Source organism: Dendrobates tinctorius, unplaced genomic scaffold (genome assembly GCF_039654945.1).
Source record: "Dendrobates tinctorius isolate UK_male_01 unplaced genomic scaffold, ASM3965494v1 ptg000223l, whole genome shotgun sequence".
NCBI classification, from domain to species: Eukaryota; Metazoa; Chordata; class Amphibia; order Anura; family Dendrobatidae; genus Dendrobates; species Dendrobates tinctorius.
The window spans coordinates 16,832,048-16,857,252 of record NW_027361890.1 but is presented as its reverse complement, the minus strand read 5'-3'; the positions used below and the strand labels follow the sequence as shown (position 1 = coordinate 16,857,252).

Below are 25,205 nucleotides of genomic sequence, written 5' to 3'. Positions count from 1 at the left end.
TGCAAAGGGTGATGAATACTTTTGCAAGCCACTATATGTGCCTCTGCCACAATCAATTTTATTTTTATAGCACCAACATACAACACAGCACTTTACATTTTAGAGGGGACTTGTACAGAAAATAAAAGACATTACAGAATAACAATCACATAAGTCAACAGATACCAAGAGGAGCCAGGGCCCTGCTTGCTAGCTTACAAACTACAAACCATCCTTGGCATGTCCTACATGCCATGACTGGGATGCTCATGAGGGCACAAATCAGTCCACTGCAATAATGGCTTTATTAGCCACCAAGACAAAAGTAATCACCTCTGTCATGCGCTTCAATTTTTTCAGCTTCCTGGAGAGCTTTATCTTACTGGAAAACCACTGCCATTACAGGACAACATTGCCATGATGAGGCATCTTTGGTGTGCAAAAGAACATTGTATATTGGATTACAACCAATTTACCTTCAACCCTTTCCCCCACAGGAGTCGATAAAATATAGGATTCATTAGGCCTGGCCACCTTCTTTCATGGTCCACTATTGCTGAGAACGGGCACCGTATGACCAGGTTGCAAGTATATATAATAAGTTGCAATAGATTGAGCACCCTGAGTACAGTGGCATGACACCAGACCAGCTAGTTTTATTCTTCTCAAAAGTCTAGGAGGAATAACAGAGGACCGTCACCAGGCAGAGCTCTCAGAGGTGATGTAGAACTACTACTAAATGGGGAAGCAGGCATGTACTAAGACGTGACAGTACAGATGACAGCTCCTAACAATATGGCGGATAAGGATAAATTCCAAGATGCTGTCTTGGGACAAAATTGCTAGGATGTACAGTACAGACCAAAAGTTTGGACACACATTCTCATTCAAAGAGTTTTCTTTATTTTCATGACTAAGAAAATTGTAGATTCACTCTGAAGGCATCAAAACTATGAATTAGCACATGTGGAATTATATAATTAACAAAATAGTGTTTAACAACTGAAACTATGTCTTATATTCTATGTTCTTCAAAGTAGCCACCTTTTGCTTTGATTACTGCTTTGCACACTCTTGATGAGCTTCAAGAGGTAGTCACTGGAAATGGTCTTCCAACAGTCTTGAAGGAGTTCCCAGAGATGCTTAGCACTTGTTGGCCCTTTTGCCTTCACTCTGCAGTCCAGCTCACCCCAAACCATCTCGATTGGGTTCAGGTCTGGTGACTGTGGAGGCCAGGTCATCTGGTGTAGCACCCCATCACTCTCCTTCTTGGTCAAATAGCCCTTACACAGCCTGGAGGTGTCTTTGGGGTCATTGTCCTGTTGAAAAATAAATGAAGGTCCAACTAAACGCAAACCGGATGGAATAGCATGCCGCTGCAAGATGCTGTGGTAGCCATGCTGGTTCAGTATGCCTTCAATTTTGAATAAACTCCCAACAGTGTCACCAGCAAAGCACCCTCACACCTCCTCCATGCTTCACAGTGGGAACCAGGCATGTAGAGTTCATCCGTTCACCTTTTCTGTGTCGCACAAAGACACGGTGGTTGAAACCAAAGATCTCAAATTTGGACTCGTCAGACCAAAGCACAGATTTCCACTGGTCTAGTGTCCATTTCCTTGTGTTCTTTAGCCCAAACAAGTCTCTTCTGCTTGTTGCCTGTCCTTAGCAGTGGTTTCCTAGCAGCTATTTTATCATGAAGGCCTGATGTACAAAGTCTCCTCGTAACAGTTGTTGTAGAGATGTGTCTGCTGCTAGAACTCTGTGTAACATTGACCTGGTCTCTAATCTGAGCTGCTGTTAACCTGCGATTTCTGAGGCTTGTGACTCGGATGAACTTATCCTCCGCAACAGAGGTGACTCTTGGTCTTCCTTTCCTGGGGCGGTACTCATGCGAGCCAGTTTCTTTGGAGCGCTTGATGGTTTTTGCCCCTGCACTTGGGGACACTTTCAGAGTTTTCCCAATTTTTCGGACTGACTGACCTTCATTTCTTAAAGTAATGATGGCCACTCGTTTTTCTTTACTTAGCTGCTTTTTTCTTGCCATAATACAAATTCTAACAGTCTATTCAGTAGGACTATCAGCTGTGTATCCACCAGACTTCTGCACAACACAACTGATGGTCCCAACCCCAATTATAAGGCAAGAAATCCCACTTATTAAACCTGACAGGGCACACCTGTGAAGTGAAAACCATTTCTGGTGACTACCTCTTGAAGCTCATCAAGAAAATGCCAAGAGTGTGCAAAGCAGTAATCAAAGCAAAAGGTGGCTACTTTGAAGAACCTAGAATAAGACATTTTCAGTTGTTTCACACTTTGTTAATTATATAATTCCACATGTGTTAAATCATTGTTTTGATGCCTTCAGAGTGAATCTACAATTTTCAGAGTCATGAAAATAAAGAAAACTTTTTGAATGAGAAAGTGTGTCCAAACTTTTGGTCTGTACTGTACATGAACAGTAATCTGGTCGCAGCCTAATATATGACAAACTCAATACTTCAATTCCTGTCATCTACACTGCTCAGCATGGGCACCAGAAATAGAAACCAACATTTGCATGGTTCTCTACATTACACACATTCAGCAAGAAGCTTGTACTGAGCGGTTGTAGTAGTCGCCACATTCACTAGAATGAACCTTTTACTTTTCTACCACCTGTATTCGCTTGGGGCACAAATTTCCTTAATTGTTCTCAGAATGCTGTATCCCTGCTACCAAACTGATTTTGAGGCTGACACCCAATCAGCAAAAGCGATGTGGGTGTCCTTGTTATCAAGTCAAAGTCACTTCTATAGGATTATCACAGACTTGTGTGGTAAAGGAAGAATTCACAGAAGACTGAGGTGTATGGATCAGGGGACTGCGTCTTCTCTTACAAGATATTCCAGAAGAAAACTACAGGAGTTAGACAGTTACATTTGAGACAAAAATGTAATGGTTTTGGAAAAAAAAGAAAAAACTTAATTCCCACACCATGTCTGAAGAGAAAATATATAGGTAGTAGGTAATAAAGATGTGGGGACAATAGTGTTCTTGACACATTGTACATTACGGCTGCTAGTGGAATTTAATGCATTTGTTTGCAATTTTACTTTACATCCCATATCGCCCTATAGGAAAGCAGGGTGCTGGTGTATGGTGGAAAACAAGTGATTCACAGTCCATGTCTGTGGCCGACAGCCTGCATTAAGGCTGGTAGAACGATGGGTGGAGTAGCTGCATCACTCACCGTGCGGGAGATCAGATCACTTATGGCAATATAGGATCCAGGGGATATAGAGAGCTGTCCTTTATGGAAAACTTGATTTATTCTATCAAGCAAGCAGCCATAGACAAACATTCCTTTTCATCCCGGGACACCTATATAGTGATCACATAAAATCAAAATTTCCACAGCCACATAGGCATCGTATTTTTCAGACAACAACATGAACTTTTTAACATGAAGAGCTGCCCTCTCCTCCGGTGTGACACTGATCGGTCAGGAGAGGAAGCTTACCGACCAGAACGGAGGCTGCACAAGCTGAAGGACCAGCCACATGAGGAATTCAAGGACCTTTCAGGTCAGGTCACATGAGTCATCATATATCCTGAAAGGTCCTTGAGTTAACTGTGCAAAGCTCGTACAACAGCTCAGCTTGTACAGCATCTCTTCAGTTCCCAATCAGTTTATTTGTACATTAAAATAAGTGATAATGGCTGTGCCTTATGGTGAGTTGTGTCTTAGTCCTAAAAATAAGGTATTACTCAGATTTATCTTCATATATTTGTATTGCAATTTAAATTCCCACTACAAATCCTCCAAAAAAAAAAAAATAGTTAAAGAGGTTGTGCCCCTTTAACCCCTTAGCGACAGGGCCAGTTTGCAGCTTAATGACCAAACCAATTTTTACAATTCTGACCACTGTCCCTTTATGAGGTTATAACTCTGGAACGCTTTAATGGATCCCGCTGATTCTGGGACTGTTTTCGTGACATTGTACTTCATGTTAGTGGTAACATTTCTTCGATATGTCTTGTGTTTATTTATAAAAAAAACGGAAATATGGCGAAAATTTTGCAATTTTAAAACTTTAAATTTTTATGCCCTTAAATCAGAGAGATGTGTCACAAAAATTTCTTAATAAATAACATTTCTCACATGTCTACTTTACATCACCACAATTTTGGACCACATCATATTTAAAGCCATTTTGAGGGGTGTACATGACAGAAAATACCCAAAAGTGGCACCATTCTAAAAACTAGACCCCTCAAGGTGCTCAAAACCACATTCAAGAAGTTTATTAACCCTTTAAGTGCTTCACAGGAACTAAAGCAATGTGGAAGGAAAAAATTAACATTTAACTTTTTTTTGCCAAAAATTTACTTCAGAACCAATTTTTTTTATTTTCACAAGTGGTAAAAGAGAAAATCAACCACATTTGTTGTGCAATTTCTTCTGAATATGTCGATACCCCATATGTGGGGGTAAACCACTTTTTCAGCACACGGCAGAGCTCGCAAAGGATGGAGCACCTTTTGACTTTTTCAACGCAGAATTGGCTGGAATTGAGATCGGATGCCATGTTGCGTTCGGAGAGCCCTTAATGTGCCTAAACAGTAGAAACATCCAACAAGTGACCCCATTTTGGAAACTAGACCCCCCAAGGAACTTATCTAGATGTGTGGTGAGCACTTTGAACCTTCAAATGCTTCACAGAAGTTTATAACGTAGAGCCGTGAAAATAAGAAATCCATTTTTTTTCCACAAAAATGACCTTTTCGCCCCCAAATTTTTATTTTACAGGGGCAACAGGAGAAATCATACCCCCACAGCTATTGTGCGATTTGTCCCGAGCACGCAGATACCCCATATGTGGGGGGGGGGGGGGGGGAACCACTGTTTGGGCGCATGGGAGAGCTCGGAAGGGAAGGAGTGCCATTTTGGAATGCAGACTTTGATGGAATGGTCTGCGGGCGTCATGTTGCGTTTGCAGAGCCCCTGATGGGCCTAAACAGTGGAAACCCCCCACAAGTGACCCCATTTTGGAAATTAAACCACCTAAGGAAACTTATCTAGATGTGTGGTGAGCACTTTGAACCCCCAAGCGCTTCACAGAAGTTTATAAACGCAGAGCTGTGAAAGTAAAGTCTTTTTAATTTCCACAAAAGTGATTTTTTAGACCCCCAAAGTTGGTAAATAGTGGAAACCCCCTCAATTCTTGCTCCAGCCCTAACCCTAGTTCACCCCCAATCCTAGTTCACCCCTAACCCCAATCCTAGTTCACCCCTAACCCTAATCCTAGTTCACCCCTAATCCTAGTTCACCCCTAACCCTAGTTCACCCCTAACCCGAGCCTAACCCCAACCCGAGCCCAACCCTAACCCGAGCCCAACCCTAACCCGAGCCCAACCCTAACCCTAATGGAAAACTGAAAAAATAAAAATATTTTCTCTATTTCGTTATGTTAGCCTGACTAAGGGGGTGATAAACAGGGGGGGGGGGGGGGGGATTATGTACTATTTTGTTTCTTTTGATCACGATGATAGTTTACCGGGAGGGGACAGAGGACCAAGGAGAGGTACCGGGGGGGGGGGGGGCTGACATCGGGGACCTTCTTTCTCTCTCCTCTGATGTGCAATCACACCAGAGGAAAGAGAAATTAAATGTAAAATCGCGGCTTTTTTTGGCGGTCGCCGTTAAAGGGATAATAACGGCGATCGCAAAAGCGGGGTTGGTAAAAGCCGACCGATTCATATTCTCTAGGGTCTCAGCTACCCCCAGAGAAAATCGGACACTGGGGGGCGCTATTCACTTTCTCCACGGCGCTGTGGTTTTAGTACAGTTAAATACCGCCATTAAAAGGCGTATCAGTGGTCGCTAAGGGGGTTAAAAAACATAATATTGGTCCACGGGCAGTATGTTAACACAAAAATGCGCCTTACCCACCGTCCCCAGGAGCAACACAGAGCCTCTGCTGTGCTGACTTCACATCAACATCGTGGCAGCCATTCAATCCACCTAGTAGAACTAATATCCCACATCATCCTGTCACAGTCGTTGGACTACTAACACTAATATCCCACATCATCACGTCAGAGCCACCAGACTACTACCCCTAATATCCCACATCATCCCATCAGCCAGAGCCACTGGACTACTATCCCTAATATCCCACATCATCCCATCAGCCAGAGAAATGGGACTACTACCCCTAATATCCCACATCATCCCGTCAGCCTGGGGTCAGAACCAGAGCGCTGAGTGGAACAGTCCTAACTTCCATACCGGGGAGCTCCGAGAGGATTTGCACTGACTTCCATACCAATAATCCCTTTAATAGAAGCCTGGGGTGAGTATTTGAGCGCTGAGGGATTTACCCTAACTTCCGTACCGGAGATCCCTTTAAGAGACCCTGGGGTTATAACCAGAGCGCTGAGTGGAACGGTCCTAACTTCCATACTGGGGAACCCTTTAAGAGAGGCTTGGAGTCAAAACCAAAGCGCTGGATAGATTTTCCCTGACTTCCATACCAATGATCCCTTTAATAGAAGCCTGGGGTCAGAACCAGAGCGCTGAGGGATTTGCCCTGACTTCCATACCGAAGATCCCTTTAAGAGGGAAGATGTGCCTAAGGGATGGAGGATGAGTGATAAGTATATGGGCGGGGGGGGGGGGGGGGAATTAATTTCTGTCATGTGCTCTCTGCTCCTTTCTGGGGGGCAGACATTGGCGGGGAGCTTATGTTCCCGGGGATGCTAGAGTTTTCCCACCCTGTCACTGTCTGCTGAGGTGGTGTTGTGGAGTTGGAAAACTGTCGCTCATAGTAACCAATCACAGCTCAGCTTCTTTTAAACAGCGCTGGTGAAATGGAAGATGCTTTGTGATTAGTTGGTGATACACATATAAATAAATATATATATATACCGTATTTTTCGCTTTATAAGACGCTCCGGATTATAAGACGCACCCCAAATTTTGAGGAGAAAAATAGGAAAAAAAACTTTATTTTTAATAAAATGGTGGTGCATCTTATAATCCATGCGTCTTATTGCTTACCAGGGGTGGTGATGGAGGAGGCCGGAGTGGAACATTGCTGCTGGGATGAGGGGGTGTTTTGATGTGCAGCGTGCCGCTGCCGGTGTCTGTTACTGCCGCCGCCCTCTGTCCCCTGATGCTTGCCACCACCGCCACGCTCTGTCCCCCGGTGCCTGCTTGCCACCACCGCTGCACTCTGTCCCCCAGTGCTTGCCACCACCGCCACGCTGTCCCCCGGTGCCTGCTTGCCACCACGCTCTCCCCCGGTTCTTACCGCCACGCTCCTATCCCCCGGTGTTTGCCGCCATCGCCGCGCTCTGTCCCGTTCTGAGGGTACTTGCCGTGGCACTCTGTGCCCTGATGCTGCCGCTGCGCTGTCCGCCACCGCCGCGCTCCTGTTCCCCGGTGGTTTCTTCCGCCGCGCTCCTGTCCCCCGGTGGTTTCTTCCGCCCCACCGCCGCGCTCTGTCCCGTTCAGCGTGGGGGGGTCTCTGTCGCTCCATGCCTGCTTTCTTCCTGGAAAATGGCCGCCGCGCATGCGCAGACGGACATCTCGGCACTGAAATCTCGGGAGATGAGATTTCAGCGCCGAGATGTCCGTCTGCGCATGCGCGGCGGCCATTTTCCAGGAAGAAAGCAGGCATGGAGCGACAGAGACCCCCCCACGCTGAACGGGACAGAGCGCGGCGGCGGCGGTGGGGCGGAAGAAACCACCGGGGGACGGGAGCGCGGCGGTGGCGGACAGCGCAGCGGCAGCATCAGGGCACAGAGTGCCGCGGCAAGTACCCTCAGTGGCAGCGCAAATGTATATCCTCTTTGTAAGACGCACCCCCTTTTTCCCCTCAATTTTGGGGGAAAAAAAGTGCGTCTTACAAAGCGGAAAATACGGTATATATATACACACACACACACACACACACACACAAACACAGTTGTGGCCAAAAGTATTGACACCCCTGCAGTTCTGGCAGATAATACTCAGTTTCTTCCTGAAAATGATTGCAAACACAAATTCTTTGGTATTATTATCTTCATTTAATTTGTCTTAAATGAAAAAACACAAAAAGAATTGTCCTAAAGCCAAATTGGATATAATTCCACACCAAACATAAAAAAAGAGGGTGGACAAAAGTATTGGCACTGTTCGAAAAATCATGTGATGCTTCTTTAATTTGTGTAATTAACAGCACCTGTAACTTACCTGTGGCACCTAACAGGTGTTGGCAATAACTAAATCACACTTGCAGCCAGTTGACATGGATTAAAGTTGACTCAACCTCTGTCCTGTGTCCTTGTGTGTACCACATTGAGCATGGAGAAAAGAAAGAAGACCAAAGAACTGTCTGAGGACTTGAGAAACCAAATTGTGAGGAAGCTTGAGCAATCTCAAGGCTACAAGTCCATCTCCAAAGACCTGAATGTTCCTGTGTCTACCGTGCGCAGTGTCATCAAGAAGTTTAAAGCCCATGGCACTGTGGCTAACTAACCTCCCTAGATGTGGACGGAAAAGAAAAATTGACAAGAGATTTCAACGCAAGATTGTGCGGATGTTGGATAAAGAACCTCGACTAACATCCAAACAAGTTCAAGCTGCCCTGCAGTCCGAGGGTACAACAGTGTCAACCTGTACTATCTGTCGGCGTCTGAATGAAAAGCGACTGTATGGTAGGAGACCCAGGAAGACCCCACTTCTTACCCCAAGACATAAAAAAGCCAGGCTGGAGTTTGCCAAAACTTACCTGAAAAAGCCTAAAACGTTTTGGAAGAATGTTCTCTGGTCAGATGAGACAAAAGTAGAGCTTTTTGGGCAAAGGCATCAACATAAGAGTTTACAGGAGAAAAAAAAAAAAAAAAGAAAAAAAAAAAGAGGCATTCAAAGAAAAAAAAAAAAAACACGGTCCCTACAGTCAAACATAGCGGAGTTTCCCTGATGTTTTGGGGTTGCTTTGCTGCCTCTGGCACTGGACTGCTTGACCGTGTGCATGGCATTATGAAGTCTGAAGGCTACCAACAAATTTAGCAGCATAATGTAGGGCCCAGTGTGAGAAAGCTGGGTCTCCCTCAGAGGTCATGGGTCTTCCAGACAATGACCCAAAACACTTCAAAAAGCACTAGAAAATGGTTTGAGAGAAAGCACTGGAGACTTCTAAGGTGGCCAGCAATGAGTCCAGACCTGAATCCCATAGAACACCTGTGGAGAGATCTAAAAATGGCAGTATGGAGAAGGCACCCTTCAAATATCAGGAACCTGTAGAAGTTTGCCAAAGAAGAATGGTCTAAAATTCCAGCAGAACATTGTAAGAAACTCATTGATGGTTACCGGAAGCAGTTGGTCGCAGTTATTTTGGCTAAAGGTTGTGCAACCAAGTATTAGGCTGAGGGTGCCAATACTTTTGTCTGGCCCATTTTTGGAGTTTTGTGTGAAATAATCAATGTTTTGCTTTTTGCTTCATTCTCTTTTGTGTTTTTTCATTTAAGACAAATTAAATGAAGATAATACCAAAGAACTTGTGTTTGCAATCATTTTCAGGAAGAAACTGAGTATTATCTGACAGAATTGCAGGGGTGTCAATACTTTTGGCCACAACTGTACATACACACACCGTATTTTTCAGATTATAAGATGCACTCCCCCCCCCCCCCCCCAAATTTGGGAGGAAAATGGGGGTGCGTCTTATAACGCAGATATACCTTACCAGCTGCGGTGGAGCAGGGACCCAGCTGGAGGAGGAAAGAGCGGAGCATTGTGGCAGGATGGGATGAGGGGGTGTTCGCATGTGCAGCGCGCCGCTGAGTCTGTCCAATGCTGCTGCGGGGGCTCTGCCAACATTTTGTGAAAGGCCAGAGCCCCCCCTCAATTCCATGGTTTCCTATGTAAACTCCGAGAAAATGGCTGCTGGGGGTGGCGCATGCGCAGATGAAGATCTCGGCCCCAAGATCTCGGGAGATGAGATCTCAGCGTTGACAGTGCCAATAATGTCTGTAAAGCACTGTGGAATTAATGGCGCTATGAAAATGAGTAAAATAAATAAATGTAAAAGCTCATATTAAAACCACATTGCAATAGGATATCAATCACACTGCATTTGGATGTAAATCGGATGCTAGGTGTGAAAATCGGATTGCATGACACTCGAGCAACTCCCAGCAGGAAGACGGACGGATTTTTCATGCTTTTAGGGTGACTCCGACCTAATTGAGGATAGATGGGTTGTGCTTGAAAAACAAAGCAGATCTATGGAGGCCAAATCTCACAACTTGCAAGATACATCTCGATGAGAACGTTATATACAGAGGGCCCCAATAACCACAAGTGAATCATCACAGACAACTCACACCACATCTTGTGTCAACATGGAAGGTGGGTCAATGCTACTATATTGCAGGTAATGGAGAAATTAATGGGTTAAATCTACGCTGCCACATGGAAAAGATGAAGGATGCCAATACGAGTGCAAGAGGTTTGTCAACGAGTTTCGAAGTATACATACTTCTTCAGGACAACCATGGTATACTTCGAAACGTGTTGACAAATAAACCTCTCGCACTCAGATTGGCATCCTTCTTTTCCATGTGGCAGAATAGACTTAACCCTTTCATTTCGCCATTACCTGCCCTGTCATCCTTTCGTGGGTCTACAGAAGCCTAAGCGTTATCTGTAGTTCTCTCCACACAACCAGACCAGGTGAGCACCATTAGACAATTCTGTTGGCCATTTTACCCAGATAAAACCCTATTTGCGCTTTGTTTCTTTCCAGTCTTTTATTTGGGTGCTTCTATATTAGGAAACACCATACTGAATAATCCCTGAATATTAGCTGTAGCATGAGCAAATTACATTTCTTGTGTCATCTCTGAAACCTCTCAGAAAGGCTGTGGTGGCCACAACAGTGTGACAGGTCAATGTCTAAAGCTATAAACTGGTCTAACAAGTAATAGTGGAGGCTCCATCTATAGAACTTCTCTTCTGTGACCAACACTGATATTAGTTTACATTCACATGGAGCAGATTTAGTGCAGAAACCTCAGCTACTGCCTCAGTCATCTGAATGAAGATTGTACAGAAAAGGGACCATTCGCATGGACTAGAAACTGATCTTCAGAGGCAGACAGTTCCAAAGCACACTTATAATTACAGATATCAGAATGTAGCAGAGCCCAGTTTACACTGGATTGCTTTCTGACTACCCAACTAGCAAGAAAGCAAATCCAGCACACAGGAACCTCCAACATAGCTGGACACCAAATCTATGTAAATAATAAGGACTAAATGTGAAGTCTCACTTAGGACAATGTGAATCGGATTTAAGTGTTGGACAAACGTCTCTCACTTTGAGGGTCACTCCCAGACATGCTGATCAGGGCACTCATTACAGTCACTGCTGGCACTCTACGGATCAGCATAAACTGAGTCAAATGATTACGGTACATGCTGAACTTTGCAAATTATTACCCTGCAGATCTATTCTTTGGCTTTTATTATAGTCTATGTTATCATATTCAAACTGATCCTAAAGGAAAATAAGTGACCCAGATTATCGGCTTATGTTTGAGAAACCTAACAGTAGATGATTGCTCATGACCTAATGTGTCGGAAGCACATTGCTCCGTGCGAACTGGAAGTGTGCTACTGACATCATAGCTTGTGTGACTGGCTTGTAAAGAGAACCAGAGATCTGAATCATCCTGCCTGAACCACATGCCGCAGAAATCACAGTTTGACTGTGTAATTGCTGCCATGCAGGCTTTACCTTGAGTCCTGTGGTGCTTCAGAGAAAACAATAGAGAAAAGCCAGATAAAGACTATGGGCCCGATTCATCATTTGTATTTCTCAGTCACTTCTTTTTGTCCTAATGGATATTACTTTAAATTATACAAAATGGCACAAGTGGTTCATGAATTTTGCACAAAGTCAAAAAGTCTACTTTTGCTTTTACTTTGCATATTAGAGCAAAAATTGCACCAAAATACCTTCTGGACAGAAAGAAAAAAAAAAAAAAATTACCCGAGGACTGGACAGGAGAACATTTTGCAACTTTTTAATAAGGTTGCAGTTGATCTGTCAGCCGAAAACATCTGGAAATCCCAATCTCTGCCCACAATGCGAACATAAGAAAAAAATGCCAAAAACAATAAAACACTTCAAAAAAAGGGGCAAGTTAACCCCCTAATGACAGTCAATACGTCTTTTAACTGACCTGAGATATAAGAGACTAGCATCCCCATACAGGTGACAGTCCAGCAGCTGTCGGCTGTACACTACAGCTGACAACTTGCTGCATCAGCCACGATCAGGCTTGTCACCGTCCATATCTGTTTAACCCCTTAGATGCTGCTGCCAATACTGACTACTTCATATAAATGTTTAAAAGAGTGGGGCTTCTCCCTCTTTATCCCTATTGGCACCCTGAGATCATGATTGTGTGGTCCTGATGTTTGCCTTGGCAATTCACTAGCAAATAGTGGTCTTAACCCCTTAATGTCCAATGACGGACACAGTCCATCATTGGACCTTTCCCCTGCTTTGATAAGGGCTCCGGCGCTGAGCCCGTATCAAAGCCGGGACATGTCAGCTGTTTTGAACAGCTGACATGTGCCCGCAATAGGCGCAGGTGGAATTGCGATCAACCTGCACCTATTAACCCGTTAAACGCAGCTGACAACAGCGTTTAACCGGCGCATCCGGACGCCGGGCCGGAAATGAGGTCATCGCTGACCCCCGTCACGTGATCAGGGGTCAGTGAGGCGTTGGCATAACAACCAGAGGTCTCTTGGAGACCTCTGATTGTTGATGCCGCTTTGCTATGAGCGCGGTGGACGGCGCTCATAGCTATGCAGTGATTCTGCTACATATAGGCGATCTGCTCATCGCCCATATGTAGCAGAGCCGATCAAGTATGGCATGCTTGTAGCCTCCCATGGAGGCTATTGAAGCATGACAAAATTTTTAAAAAATGTATGTTAAAAAATATGAAAAAAATAAAATATAAAAGTTCAAATCACCCCCCTTTCGCCCTATTCAAAATAAAACAATAAAAAAAATTACACATACTTGGTATCGCCGCGTTCCGAATCGACCGATCAATAAAAAAAAAGCATTAACCCGATCGCTAAACGGCGTAGCTAGAAAAAAAAAAAAAAATCAAAACCCCAGAATTACGTTTTTTTGATCTCTTTGACAATATATTAAAATGCAATAACGGGCGATCAAAAGACTGTCTGTATAAAAGTGGTATCATTAAAAATGTCAGCTCAGCACGCAAAAAATAAGCCCTCACCCAACCCCAGATCACGAAAAATGGAGACTATACGGGTCTCAGAAAACGGTGGGTTTTTTTTTTTAGCAAACTTTGGATTTTTTTTTCACCACTTAGATAAAAGAGAACATAGACATGTTTGGTGTCTATGAACTCATAATGACCTGGCGAATCATAATGGTGGGTCAGTTTTAGCATTTAGTGAACCCAGCAAAAAAGCCAAGCAAAAAACAAGTGTGGGATTGCACTTTTTTTTTTGCAATTTCACCGCACTTTTTTCCCCGCAAAAAATAAACCCTCACATGGCCACATTGACGGAAAAATAAAAAAAAGTTATGGCTCTGGGGAAAAAAGGGAGCGAAAAACAAACGAAAACAACCCTGGTCCTTAAGGGGTTAAGAGTCTGTCGGCTATAGTAACAGGTTCAAAAGTCAGTGACAATTAGGTGGTGAAAATCAACTTTTCCATTCCTATCATACCACTTTGTATTAATTCCTGAAAAGCACCTAAAGAGTTAATAAACTGACAGCAGTTTTCAGGATGTCAGGAGGTGTTGTTTTTAAAATGGTATAACTTTGCGGGGGGGGGGGGGGGGGGTTTCCCAATATATAGGACCCCTAAAGTCATTTCAAACCTGGATAGGTCCCTAAAAAAAAAATAATTTTGTAAATTACCTTGAAAAAAAATGAAAAATTACTGCTACATTTTTAAACCTCAAATGGTGCTGATGTAGAGCAGACATGTGGGAATTATCATTTATTAATGTTTTTCTGTGGTATGACTATCTGAATTAATGGGATAATCATTCAAAGCTTGAAAATTGCTATTTTTTTTTTACATTTGTCAAATGTCTGATATTTTTATAAATAAAACACAAAACATATCAACCTAAATTTACCATTATCATAAAGTATAATGTGTCATGAAAAAAAGTGTCAAAAATCACTGGAATTTGTTGAAGCGCCCAAGAGTTATTACCACATAAAGTGACACTGGTCATATTTTTAAAATTTGGCTCTGTCACTAAGGGGTTAAAGAAGAAATGAACCTCAAAACCTAGATAAAAAACATGCACAAATCAGGCTCTACGTGTCTTGGCTGACCAGTCTGCCAGTCCAGGCGCTTCTCTCCACCTGATCTCTTAAGCTGGAGTCACACATAGCGACTCACCAGTGATCCCGACAACGATATCAATGTGTCAGGATCGCTGGTGAGCTGTCACACAGACAGCTTCACCAGCGATCAGCACAGCAACGCAGAGCACGCGGCGTCGCTGTGTTCGTTAGTTACCAGCGCGCTGATGCAGGAAGCTGGTAACTAATGTACACATCGGGTATCCAAGGGACGTGCGTCACTTAGATACCCGATGTTTACGTTTGTTACCAGCTCCCTGCATCAGCGCGCTGGTAACTAACGTACACATCGGGTATCTAAGGGACACACGTCCCTTGGATACCCGATGTGTACGTTAGTTACCAGCTGATCGCTGGTCTCCCGCCTGTCACACGCAGCGATGCGCGCTGGCCAGCGGGAGAGATCAGTGATACCGGCAGGGGGGCTGCTCGCTGTCACACACAGCGATCTCGCTGTTGTGTCACAAAACTTGTGACTCAGCAGCGATCTCGCTAGCAAGATCGCCATGTGTGACGGGGCCCTAAGGCCAGGGGGTCCCCAATCTGTGATTTGTGGGCCAGTGACGTGTGGTTCACTATCTGCCAGCTTGGTGCATTAGCACCAAGTCTAGCTATCTATGAAGAGCAGGGGATTCCAGATGGTGACTTGTGAGTAGCCCCATGCAGAAAAGCAAATACAGAGGCACATAATTGGACCCAGCCCCCCACCGATTAGCAGCACCTGTTATATCAAAACCTCTGTAGAGTGACCGTTATAGGCCGGGGTCAATGTCACTCTTGCGAGAAACTTGCAGGAGTCTCGCGCCTCAATACCCGGCACTGCTGCCGGCACCCGGACCAGAGTGTACGGCTGCATAGAAATACATGGAGCCGCACACTCCGGTCCCAAGTGTCTGCGGCAGTGACGGGTATTGAGACGCCAAGACTCGTGCGAGTTTCTCGTAAGTGTGACCCCAGCCATAAACAGCTGATACTGCCAGAGGCGGCACTGGAAGAGATGGTGTGGTGGGAGTGTTCTGAAAGAGAATACTGAATATGGGGTGAAAGGTGGGGAGCAAGTATAATGCTACAAAGTCATTTCAATGCGGCAGCTCTGGGTATCACTATTGTGGGGGAAGGTAGGTGGATGTCAATACTCAGAGGGCTCTGAATGTGGCTCACGACTCTAGAAGGCCTAAGTGTGGCTCTCAAGGAGAGAAAGGTTGGGGATCACTGCCTTAAGACTGACAGTCTCTCGATCCACACACATACAGTGAGACGTGTCAGTCTACGATAGCGGGGTGTGAGGAAAAAGCCGATCGGGGGTCACAAAATTGGTGACGCTTTAGCGATATCGCTATATGTGTGATACTTACCTCTGACCGGCTCCCCCGCTGTCTGTCACTGATCGTGCAGCTCCATTTCTTGTCGGGCGCTTCCTAATGACGCCGATGAGTGATGCGTGGACGCGGGCAGGAGGACGTCAGGATCGCTGTGTCTGACAGGTAAGTAACGACCGCTGCTGCGCCGCTATGTCGCTGTGAGATCTGCCGGTGTGGCAGCTCACTAGCGACCATTTAGCGATGCACCAGCGATCCTGACCGGGTCGTATCGTGGTCGGGATCGCTGGTGCATCGCTAAATGTAAAGGGGCCTTTAGGCTATATGGACACAATGTCTTTTACTCTACACTTTCAACTAGTATAGAAAGCGTGCGGCTTCCAAGCAGAATCTGACAAAAGAATTATAAGGTCACATCTTTTAAAGGGAATTTGATACCCAGTTTTTGCCACCTAATCTGTCAGCAGCATAATTTACTATTTATTATGGTGCTTGAACCTCTAGGTTCAAGCAACATATTGTAATACGATTTCTTACCTTTTATAATTATTATTCTACTTCTTCTCTGCGTTTTCTGCAATTAATGGATTGAAGCCACAGCGCAGGTGCACTGACCTTACAAAGATGGCAGCTATGCGAATGCAGCTTCCACACACGACCCGTATTAGCTAATAGAAGCTGACAGATCGCTGATTCAAGGTCTAAGGGGAGAGACACACTGGCGTATTTCTCGTGCAAGATTCGCATGGTAAACCTTGTCCTGGCTGTCGGCTCTCCTGACCTGAGCTTGACAGCTGCATAGTAATCCATCACCCTGTCAAGCTCAGGTCAGGAAAGGTGCCGGCCAGTCTGTGCTATGCGATGCGATTATCGCATGAGAAATTCGGCAGTGTGACTCCAGCCTTAAAGTCGCAGCGCGCCAATGGATTCTGAAAAGCCCCACCCAGTGATTGCTATCCTTGGCACACCAGCTGTTGTAAAACTACAACTCCCAGCATGCCCTTGCAACCTGCAGCAGTTGAGGCATGCTGGTAGTTGTAGTTCTCCAACAGCTGGAGTGCCAAGGTTTGCCATCACTGCAGTCGGACGCCAAAGTGGCTTTAGAAGCCCAGTGTGCCAAAGTGGCCCCTAAGCGCCAAAGTGGCCCCCGAGGCAAAGTGGCTACCAAGGTGCCGAATGTGCCAAAGTGGCTACCAAGTGGCCAAAGTGTCTACTGAGTTGCCGAATGTGCCAAAGTGGCTACCAAGTGGTCAAAGTGGCTACAGAGGTGCCAAAGTGGCTACCAAGTGGTCAAAGTGGCTACAGAGGTGCCAAATGTGCCAAAGTGGCTACCAAGTGGCCAAAGTGGCTACAGAGGTGCCAAATGTGCCAAAGTGGCTATACACAACATTCATATTCTAACTTTACTTTCTTACAGTCGACACCTGATACACTGCTGTAAAGCTGGCAGCGCTGTTCAAGCACCATGTATTTCCTTCAGGAAATGCCCATCTAGTTTATTATGTTATTCCGCAGCGCTTTACATACGTCATCATTATCCCCAATGGGGCCCACAATCTAATTTCCCTATTAGTATATCTTTGGAATGTGGGAGGAAACAGGAGAACCCTAAGGAAACCCAAGGGGAGTGTCAGACACGGATTAGAGCGATGTATCACTTAGGCTAAGTGCACACGTACTTTTTTGCCCTGCGGATTTTTCCACGCAGAATTGAAGAAATCCGCAGGTCAAATGACCTGCATTTTTCCTGCGGATTTCTTCGGGTTTTCCCCTGCGGATTTGGAGAATGGAGCAGGTGGAGAACCGCACAAAAGTAGTAACATGCTGCATATTTTGAACCACAAGAAAACCGCGTGGAAAAATCCGCAGCGTCTGCACAGCGTTTTTTTTCTATTGATTAACATGCTACTATACATCACAATGCAGATATGCAGCGTTTCTGCGTGGTAAAATCAGCTGCGGATCCGCTGGAAATCTGCATCGTGTGCACATGGCCTTACTGGGTTACTTGCTGTAGCTTTGATAAAAATAATTTGTCAGCAGGAGATTCTCACTAAGGTCTGCTGCCAGGTAGCCCTCCATATTCATGAGCCCTGTATGACCCCACCACTGATGTACAATGTACACAGACAGCGCTTAAATGGAGCCCAGTATTCATTAACTGGTGGCATCACTGCAATCAGGGTCTCTGCTCTCAGATGGGGTAGCGAAAAAAAAAAAAAAAAAAAAACTGCTGACAGATTCCCATCAACTGCTTCAGGGTTTAAAGACATGAGATAAAATGGATCATGTGTACAGTAATGTCGTTTTGACATTGCTGTGAAATATGTTAATTTTATATAGGACTTTTTCAGGTGGATTTTGGGCAGAATCCACATAAAGATGCTGTATACCAGGGCTGTGGAGTCAGAGTCGGAGTCGTGGAGTCGGTGCTCATTTTGGTGGAGTCGGAGTTGGTATAAAATGTACCGACTCCGACTCCTAAAATATATAATAAATTGGGTACAGTAATTCAATGCAGGATGTGCTGAATATTTTTTCATAGGAGTTTGGGAAAGTTATGAAATGTCCTATAAATGGCTGTTATATTCCTGATCTAAGGCTACATTCACACACAGCGTTTTTCCTGTGTTTTTTGAGGATACGTTTTTCAGCTGCAAAAGCTGATCACCTTTTTAAAAAACTGCATCACCTGAAAGGTTTTTGAGCTCATAGATAATGTTTTCAATAGCAAAAGCAGATTAGAAATCTGCTCTATCTATCCATTTATCCATATCTGTCTATCCATATCGTATCTGTACCAAAAAGAATGAAAACCGGGTAGTACACCAATATATATTCTGTTCTATCTAAATATCTTGATTATTGGATCATAAAAATGATTAAATGTCTGAGGTTCACATTGTACTACAATAAATTTTTCACTTAAATATAAGCAATATGTGTGGGAGTCGAGGAGTCGGTGTAAGGGAAATTGAGGAGTCGGAGTCACAGGTTTGGCTTACCGACTCCACAGCCCTGCTGTATACACATAGCCTAAATGCACCTACAGACTCACTATAATACTGCAATACCAAGCACTGGCCCCTGCTTTACTAAATGCAGTCAGAATCCCCTCATACAACTAGTATGGCTTTCTATGCACAATTTGTGGAATAACTTTAATATATTAGCCAGCATACCCAAAAAAAAAAAAAAAAAAAAAAAAAAAGAAGATAATGGAAGTGTCAATCAAGTGCCCAGGGTGGGAGACACCAAGAATGCTCCATTTAAAACTGCTAAATAATGCGAATCAAAAGCCAGTGTTATCAGGGGTTAATCTGCATGTTCAAGGTCAATCTCCAAAGGCCAAGCCGTCCTTTTAGGAAATTATATACTTGTACAAGGCCTTCATACATGACAGATGGCAATTCCGGCATAGAGGGAACACGTGTTGGTGCCCACAGAGTTCGATCCCTGAGATGGAGCAAGTGGCATACACTACTGGGCATTAACAACTTGAGCCAATGCTGCTCACTTGTCTGACAGTGTTGGACGAGTCGCCACTTTCTATCATGAACGTTATAGTAGGGCACCTCAGGGATGAGTGCTACTCGGCGGAGGCAGCAGGGGCATCCCTGCACACAGACATCCACCAGATCTTTAGCCCACAGAAATATTTTCAGCCTCAGGCAATGTCTCCTGCCCTAGAATCTGCATCTAACATAATGGCTGTTACTTCTTGCTTTACTATAATCTAACAATATATAGAAAAAACATAATTAGGCAGGACTCGGTCTGTGTATTAGATGGTCTGAGTACGCTCGGGACGCAGTTCTCCTGCCCCGAACACAAGCAGCTTCATATATGCCTATGGGGCCGTCGAGATTCGGTCAGGAGACCCCGGGCTGAGCCAGACATGACGGTCCCTTCTCAGACTGCAAGTCAGATGTGTGAAATCGGCCAAGGGAAAGATTAAAAAATGTTTTCATGACCCAAAGTATTAGTTACTATATGATATAAAGTACAGTAGATTAGCCAAAATTGCCCCAGTACGGGGCCCATCATGGTCTGCCCCTATATCATCACATTAGCTCGAGATGCCAGCAGGGCTTTCCTCTAGCCACTTATACAGACACTGCATGGAAGCGCTCTCTCTCCCTAAAGCACCTCTCATGTCAAGGATTAGAGTATAGTCTCAATCCTGAACTTGGCCGAAAACAATGTGTCTAGTGCTGGGCAGGAGGGAAACCATGAGAAAGCAGCGGAGGACTGAGAAGAATCCATGTGCACTGGCAACACTACACCTCACAGGTAGCAGTCGGGATTTCATGATAATCTGGTGTTTACACGCTGGATTCTCCAGATACCGCAATTTTAGAATGATATCGTTATTACATATCTACTTGCAGGGGTGAATTGGACGCACTTTTCAGGCTATGTTCATAGTCCGGAAAAACTGCTTGGAAAACTCTTCCCATTCACTTCTAAAGCTATGTTCCCTTTGTGATTTGTTCACACACTGCATTTTTGCTGTGTATTTTTCCGCAGGCAAACCATGCTCTCTTGGCAGTAAGGCTGTGTGCACACGCTGCGGATTCTGCTGCAGATCCGCAGCGGATTTGGCCGCTGCGGATCCGCAGCAGTTTTTGCTGCGGTGTACAGTAGCATTCAAATCTATGGGGAAAAAAAACCCGCAGTGCAGACGGTGCGGATTTTTCCGTGCGGTTTTCCTGCGGTTTCAAAACCGTAGAAAGAATTGACATGTCAATTCTTTCTGCGGATTCCGCTGCGGTTTACCATCTCCTCCATTGAGGAGATGAAAAACCGCAGGGCAAAACTGCAGGTAAAACCGCAGGTCTTTTGACCTGCAGAGTTACAAAAAGCAGGTTTTTGCTGATTTTTTTTTTTTACAGCGTTTTTGTTGTTTTTTGTGCATGGTGATAAAGTTCAGTCCCCCCCCCCCCCCCCCCCACAAAAAAAAAACCCACATGATGCAACGACCTGAGGCTATGTGCACACTTTGCGGATTCTGCTGCAGATCCGCAGCGTTTTTGGCTCTGCGGGTCCGCAGCAGATCTAGGTGCGTTGTACAGTATCATTGTTTTCAATGGTAAAATGAAAACCACTGTGCACATGCTGCGGATTACAATCTGCCGCATGTCAATTCTTTGTGCGGATTCCGCAGCAGTTTCACACCTTCTCCGTTGTACAGGTGTGAAACCGCAGGCATTCTGACCTGCGGATTTTCCCAAATCTGCGTAGAAAAATCCGCAGCACCTTTCACTACGTGTGCACATAGCCTAAGGGTACGTGCACACGCTGCGGATTCCGCTGCGGATTAATCCGCACGGATTTTGCAAAAACCGCAGATAATCCGCAGGTCCAAAGACCTGCGGATTATCTGCGGTTTTGCCTGCGGTTTGGTCCTGCGGATTCACTATCTGCACAATGGTGGAGATAGGAACCCGCAGCGGTTTCCGCAGAAAGAATTGCATGTCAATTCTTTCTGCGGATTCAAAACCGCAGCAAATCCGCGCGGTTTTTTCCGCAGCGTCGGCACAGCCTTTTTTTTTTCCCATTCAAATGAATGGTACTGTACACCGCAGCTAAAACTGCTGCGTGTCCGCAGCGGCCAAAACCGCTGCGGAAACGCAGCGGAATCCGCAGCGTGTGCACGTACCCTTAGGGTTTTGCACCAAATACTGATAGCTGCAGTTTTTGCACTTACCCATTGTTTCTTATGGGTGAAAAGACGCTACACAATCCAAAAAAAAACGCTGAAAAAAGCAACATGCTGCAGTTTGCAAAAAAAGCAGCAGTTTTCCAAATCAGTCAGAAAAATAAACCAATGCGTGTGCATGAGATTTCTGAAATCCCATAGCATTTGCTGGTACTGTAAAATGCAGTTTAACGTGCATAAAAAAAAAAAAACACAGCAAAAACGCAACGTGTGAACATAGCCTTAAACCTCAATTTTCAAGCAGAAGACTAACAGTGGTTCGTCTCTGGCGTCATGTCGCCTTTTTTTTTTTCCAGTGTTTTTTATTTTTTCTTTAAGAGTGGGACAGAAAAAGATGCAGGGCGAGTGTAAGGGTGTGTGCGCACGCTGCGGTGTACAGTACCATTATAATCAATGGACAATGAAATCCGCAGTGCACACGGTGCGGAATTTTCCGTGCAGATTTGCTGCGGTTTCAAATCCGCAGCATGTCACTTCTTTGTGCGGATTCCACTGCAGTTTGGCACCAGCTCCATGACAGGTGTCAAACCGCAGGGGAAACCCACAGAAAATCCACAGATAAACCGCAGGTCTTTTGACCCGCGGTTTTACACAAATCCGCATGGAAAATTCCGCAGCACAATCCGCAGCGTGTGCACACACCCTAACGCAAAGCCACTTTGCATGGAATTTTTTTTGAAAATAAAAAAAAGCTTCAGGAAAAGAACAAAATGTTCCAAAGATTCCCCCCCCCCCAAAAAGAAGCTTCCTGAAGCAATTACTGCTTAACACAACGTGTCCTTCTCCGGCACCTCAGGAAACTCGGCAGCCATAACCACCACCGACAGTTGAGGATATAAGTCGGTAATAACCCCGACGTGGTTTTTGTAACCTGCAAAATATTCTCCATTTTGTGCCCAAAAGAGTAAAACCACATAATAAAAAAGAATAATCAGTTTATAAGAGCTGGGTGCCACTTACACGGCCGCCGCTGCCCGGCTGACCAGCTTCTGCATAAAAAGTTAAGAGGCTGCCACTCAGGAGATTGGAAAAGCTGGGTGAGGATGTACTGGCAACAGAAAAGGAGTATTATGTTGTATATTAGACTTCACAATTCAGACCTCTGCTGAGGAGATGGTGGGGCTTGTAGTTCCCCAGCAGCCACGATTCTAGTTCCTAAGGACAGGTAATTACACACAGAACATGATAAATGGCTGCTGCCAGGGCCAATAATGGCGCATTCAGGGGACGTGTACAAGTTGTGCTGTGTCTTCTGTCAGGAGAAGCAGCAGCCATGTCAGCCCCGCAGCCCAGGCCTCAGCCTCCCTCACACAGACACAAGCACAGAAAAAGAAAATGGCGCAGAGACTAAGTCCCCACCGCCTGATTGCCGACTTTTACACCGGGAAAACACAGGGGAAACGAGGTCTCTGGTGGCCGGGGAGGCGGGAAACGGGGAGCTCGGGTCGGGCTGAAGCAGAAGACCGCATTTTATGGCAGATCTAAGCGTGGATGGGCGAGATATGAGGGGCTGGAGGTGAACAAAGGAGCCGGTGAGCGAGGAGACGGGACTTAGTCTCTGGACGCCATGTCTGCCCTTTCTAGAGGAGGAAGGAGAGTGAGGAGGAGGGGGAAGGGAGAGACGGGAAAGCAGGGGCCCACACCCCACCAGCACTCGTGCACCCCACACTGTACCCCACGGGGACCCCAATTACTCACCGTTCGCCCGAAAATTCGAGTCAATCTACGGAGAGAGGGGAACAAGAAGAGTGATTAGGGGGTGAGCTTGTAAAGCGAAGAACATGGTAGAAATGGTGGTGGAGACCCCAGATGTGACCCACCAGGGATAACCGGGTGCGGTGCCCTCCAGTGCACACAGGCCTGGGCATGAGGAGGGGTCCCGAGCCCCCCCAAGTCTCTATAGACAGCCAGAGCCACAAGTAAATGAAGCAGGAGATAGTGTGTACCCCAGAATGGAGCAGAGACTATGGGGGCAGAATCCTGGGGGGGCAGAATGGGGTGCCATCCAGGAGTGAGGGGGCACGCTATAGGGGTAGCATCCTGGAGGGTGGACACTATGGGGGGCACACTATGGGGGCAGCATCCTGGGATGACCCTAAGCCACCTGCAATGGTCATGTCTGGGCCACTGCACTAGAGGGGAGGGCACTTACCTGGGAGTCGTTCTGGATGTTATCCCCACTCATGGTGACGAGGTACAGGAGGGGGCACTGAATGAATTGGGGGCAGCAGCAGCTGGTGGGGCACACGGAGAACTGCTGGGCGGTGTATTGTGTGGCTGGGGGAAGGAGCCGGGCACAGCCAGGAGCAGCACAAGCAAAATGAGAGTGGGCAGAGACGTACAGCAGATTGTGTAACTACTAAGTCCCGATTTGGTCACACTGCGCAGGCGCGGACCATTTAAAAGGACAAGGCGGAGTAGCGAGGCGGGCACGCCTCTTCCGCGCGGCACGGCGGCTCTCCCGGCTGATGTCACCGGGGTTGCTCCAGTCACCGCGTCCTCGCAGGCTCTGCTGGGGTTACCAGGAGCTGCCATCAGGCGGACTTTGTCCTGTGAGCCAGACCTGGCCGCTCGTTTACAGGCCACAGTGTCCTAGCTCTTGCCAATGCCAGGCTGCACTGCATCAGCCGATCACCATGTGCCTGCTGTGATCACGGGCTGACGGCGACTGCTACATACACAAGTGCCGGGTGTAGGGCTCCGTTTACACATGCGCACTAATCATTTTACAGTATTACATCCCACAACTGTTTATATGGCCGTGCTTCTCTATGTTATCCCCATCTTGTACTATCTGTTGCTCTCTGGAAAAATCACTGTATAAATGCATTATGCAAATGAGGCTTAATTGCCCTGGAAGTGTCCGAGCTTCCCTTCCACTAGTCCTGCCCAGCCCCACACTGATCTGCCTGACTGACAGCTCACGAGCTGTCAAACTACTGAGCTGTCAATCAGAAGGTGAGACTGGGAATAGAGGAAGGGGCTTGGGAAGTGCTCTGAAACTCCAAGAGCACTTAAGCCTCCTTTGTATATACTTGAAAACAAGCATTTTACAGTTAAGGAGCAACATATTGCATCTGTAAAGGCATGGATGACAACATGATCATATCAAGTGTTAAAGGCAGGAACAGGTAGATGTGACAGATTCCCTTTAAATCAACTTGGTGGAGGCATCAAAAACTGTTAGGCCGGGGTCACACTAACCAGCGCAAAATATGGTCCATAGTTTACATGCGTAATACGGATGAATGACCCCTAAACAGTGCTCCGTATGTCATCCGTAATCCAGGTGTGGTCGCGTATTTTGCGCATGTCAGCATCCGTATGTAATCCGTATGGCATCCGTATGGCGAAATTTTCTCGCAGGCTTGCAAAATGGACATATAATGGAGCCCTATGACAGGGTTTCTAACAGAAAGCAAAGAATAGATATAGACACATAGAATACATATATATAGATATATATATATATATGTATTCTATGTGTCTATATCTATTCTTTCGTTTCTTTATTAAACCTGTCAGTGTGAGTTTACTGTATAGCGCACTGAATTGCCGGCTTTGCTAAAAGACACCGGGTGCGTATTTCTCGCAAGTCACACGTGTGGTCCGTGTGTAATCCGTATTTTTTGCGCACCCGTAGACTTGCATTGGCGTACTACGGCCGTAGTACGCTGACAATCAGAGCATGCTGCGAGTGGCACGGAGCGTAGGATACGGATGAGAAATATACGGCTGGTGCGAGGGACCCCATAGAAAATCATTTGT

At 45.7% G+C, this 25,205-nt stretch overlaps 1 protein-coding gene across 1 annotated transcript in view; it reads right to left on the bottom strand.

The window, feature by feature from the left end:
* TOP1 (DNA topoisomerase I) overlaps positions 1–23,847 on the bottom strand; it is a 90,829-nt gene extending 66,982 nt beyond the window's left edge. Inside the window, exons 1-2 of the mRNA XM_073555354.1 lie at positions 23,590–23,847; positions 23,136–23,160 (exon numbers count right to left, since the gene is read on the bottom strand). Coding sequence (XP_073411455.1) covers positions 23,136–23,160; positions 23,590–23,622 — 58 coding nt within the window. The 5' untranslated portion in view covers positions 23,623–23,847. The remainder of the gene's footprint in view (positions 1–23,135; positions 23,161–23,589) is intronic.
* Positions 23,848–25,205: the final 1,358 nt, after the last annotated feature.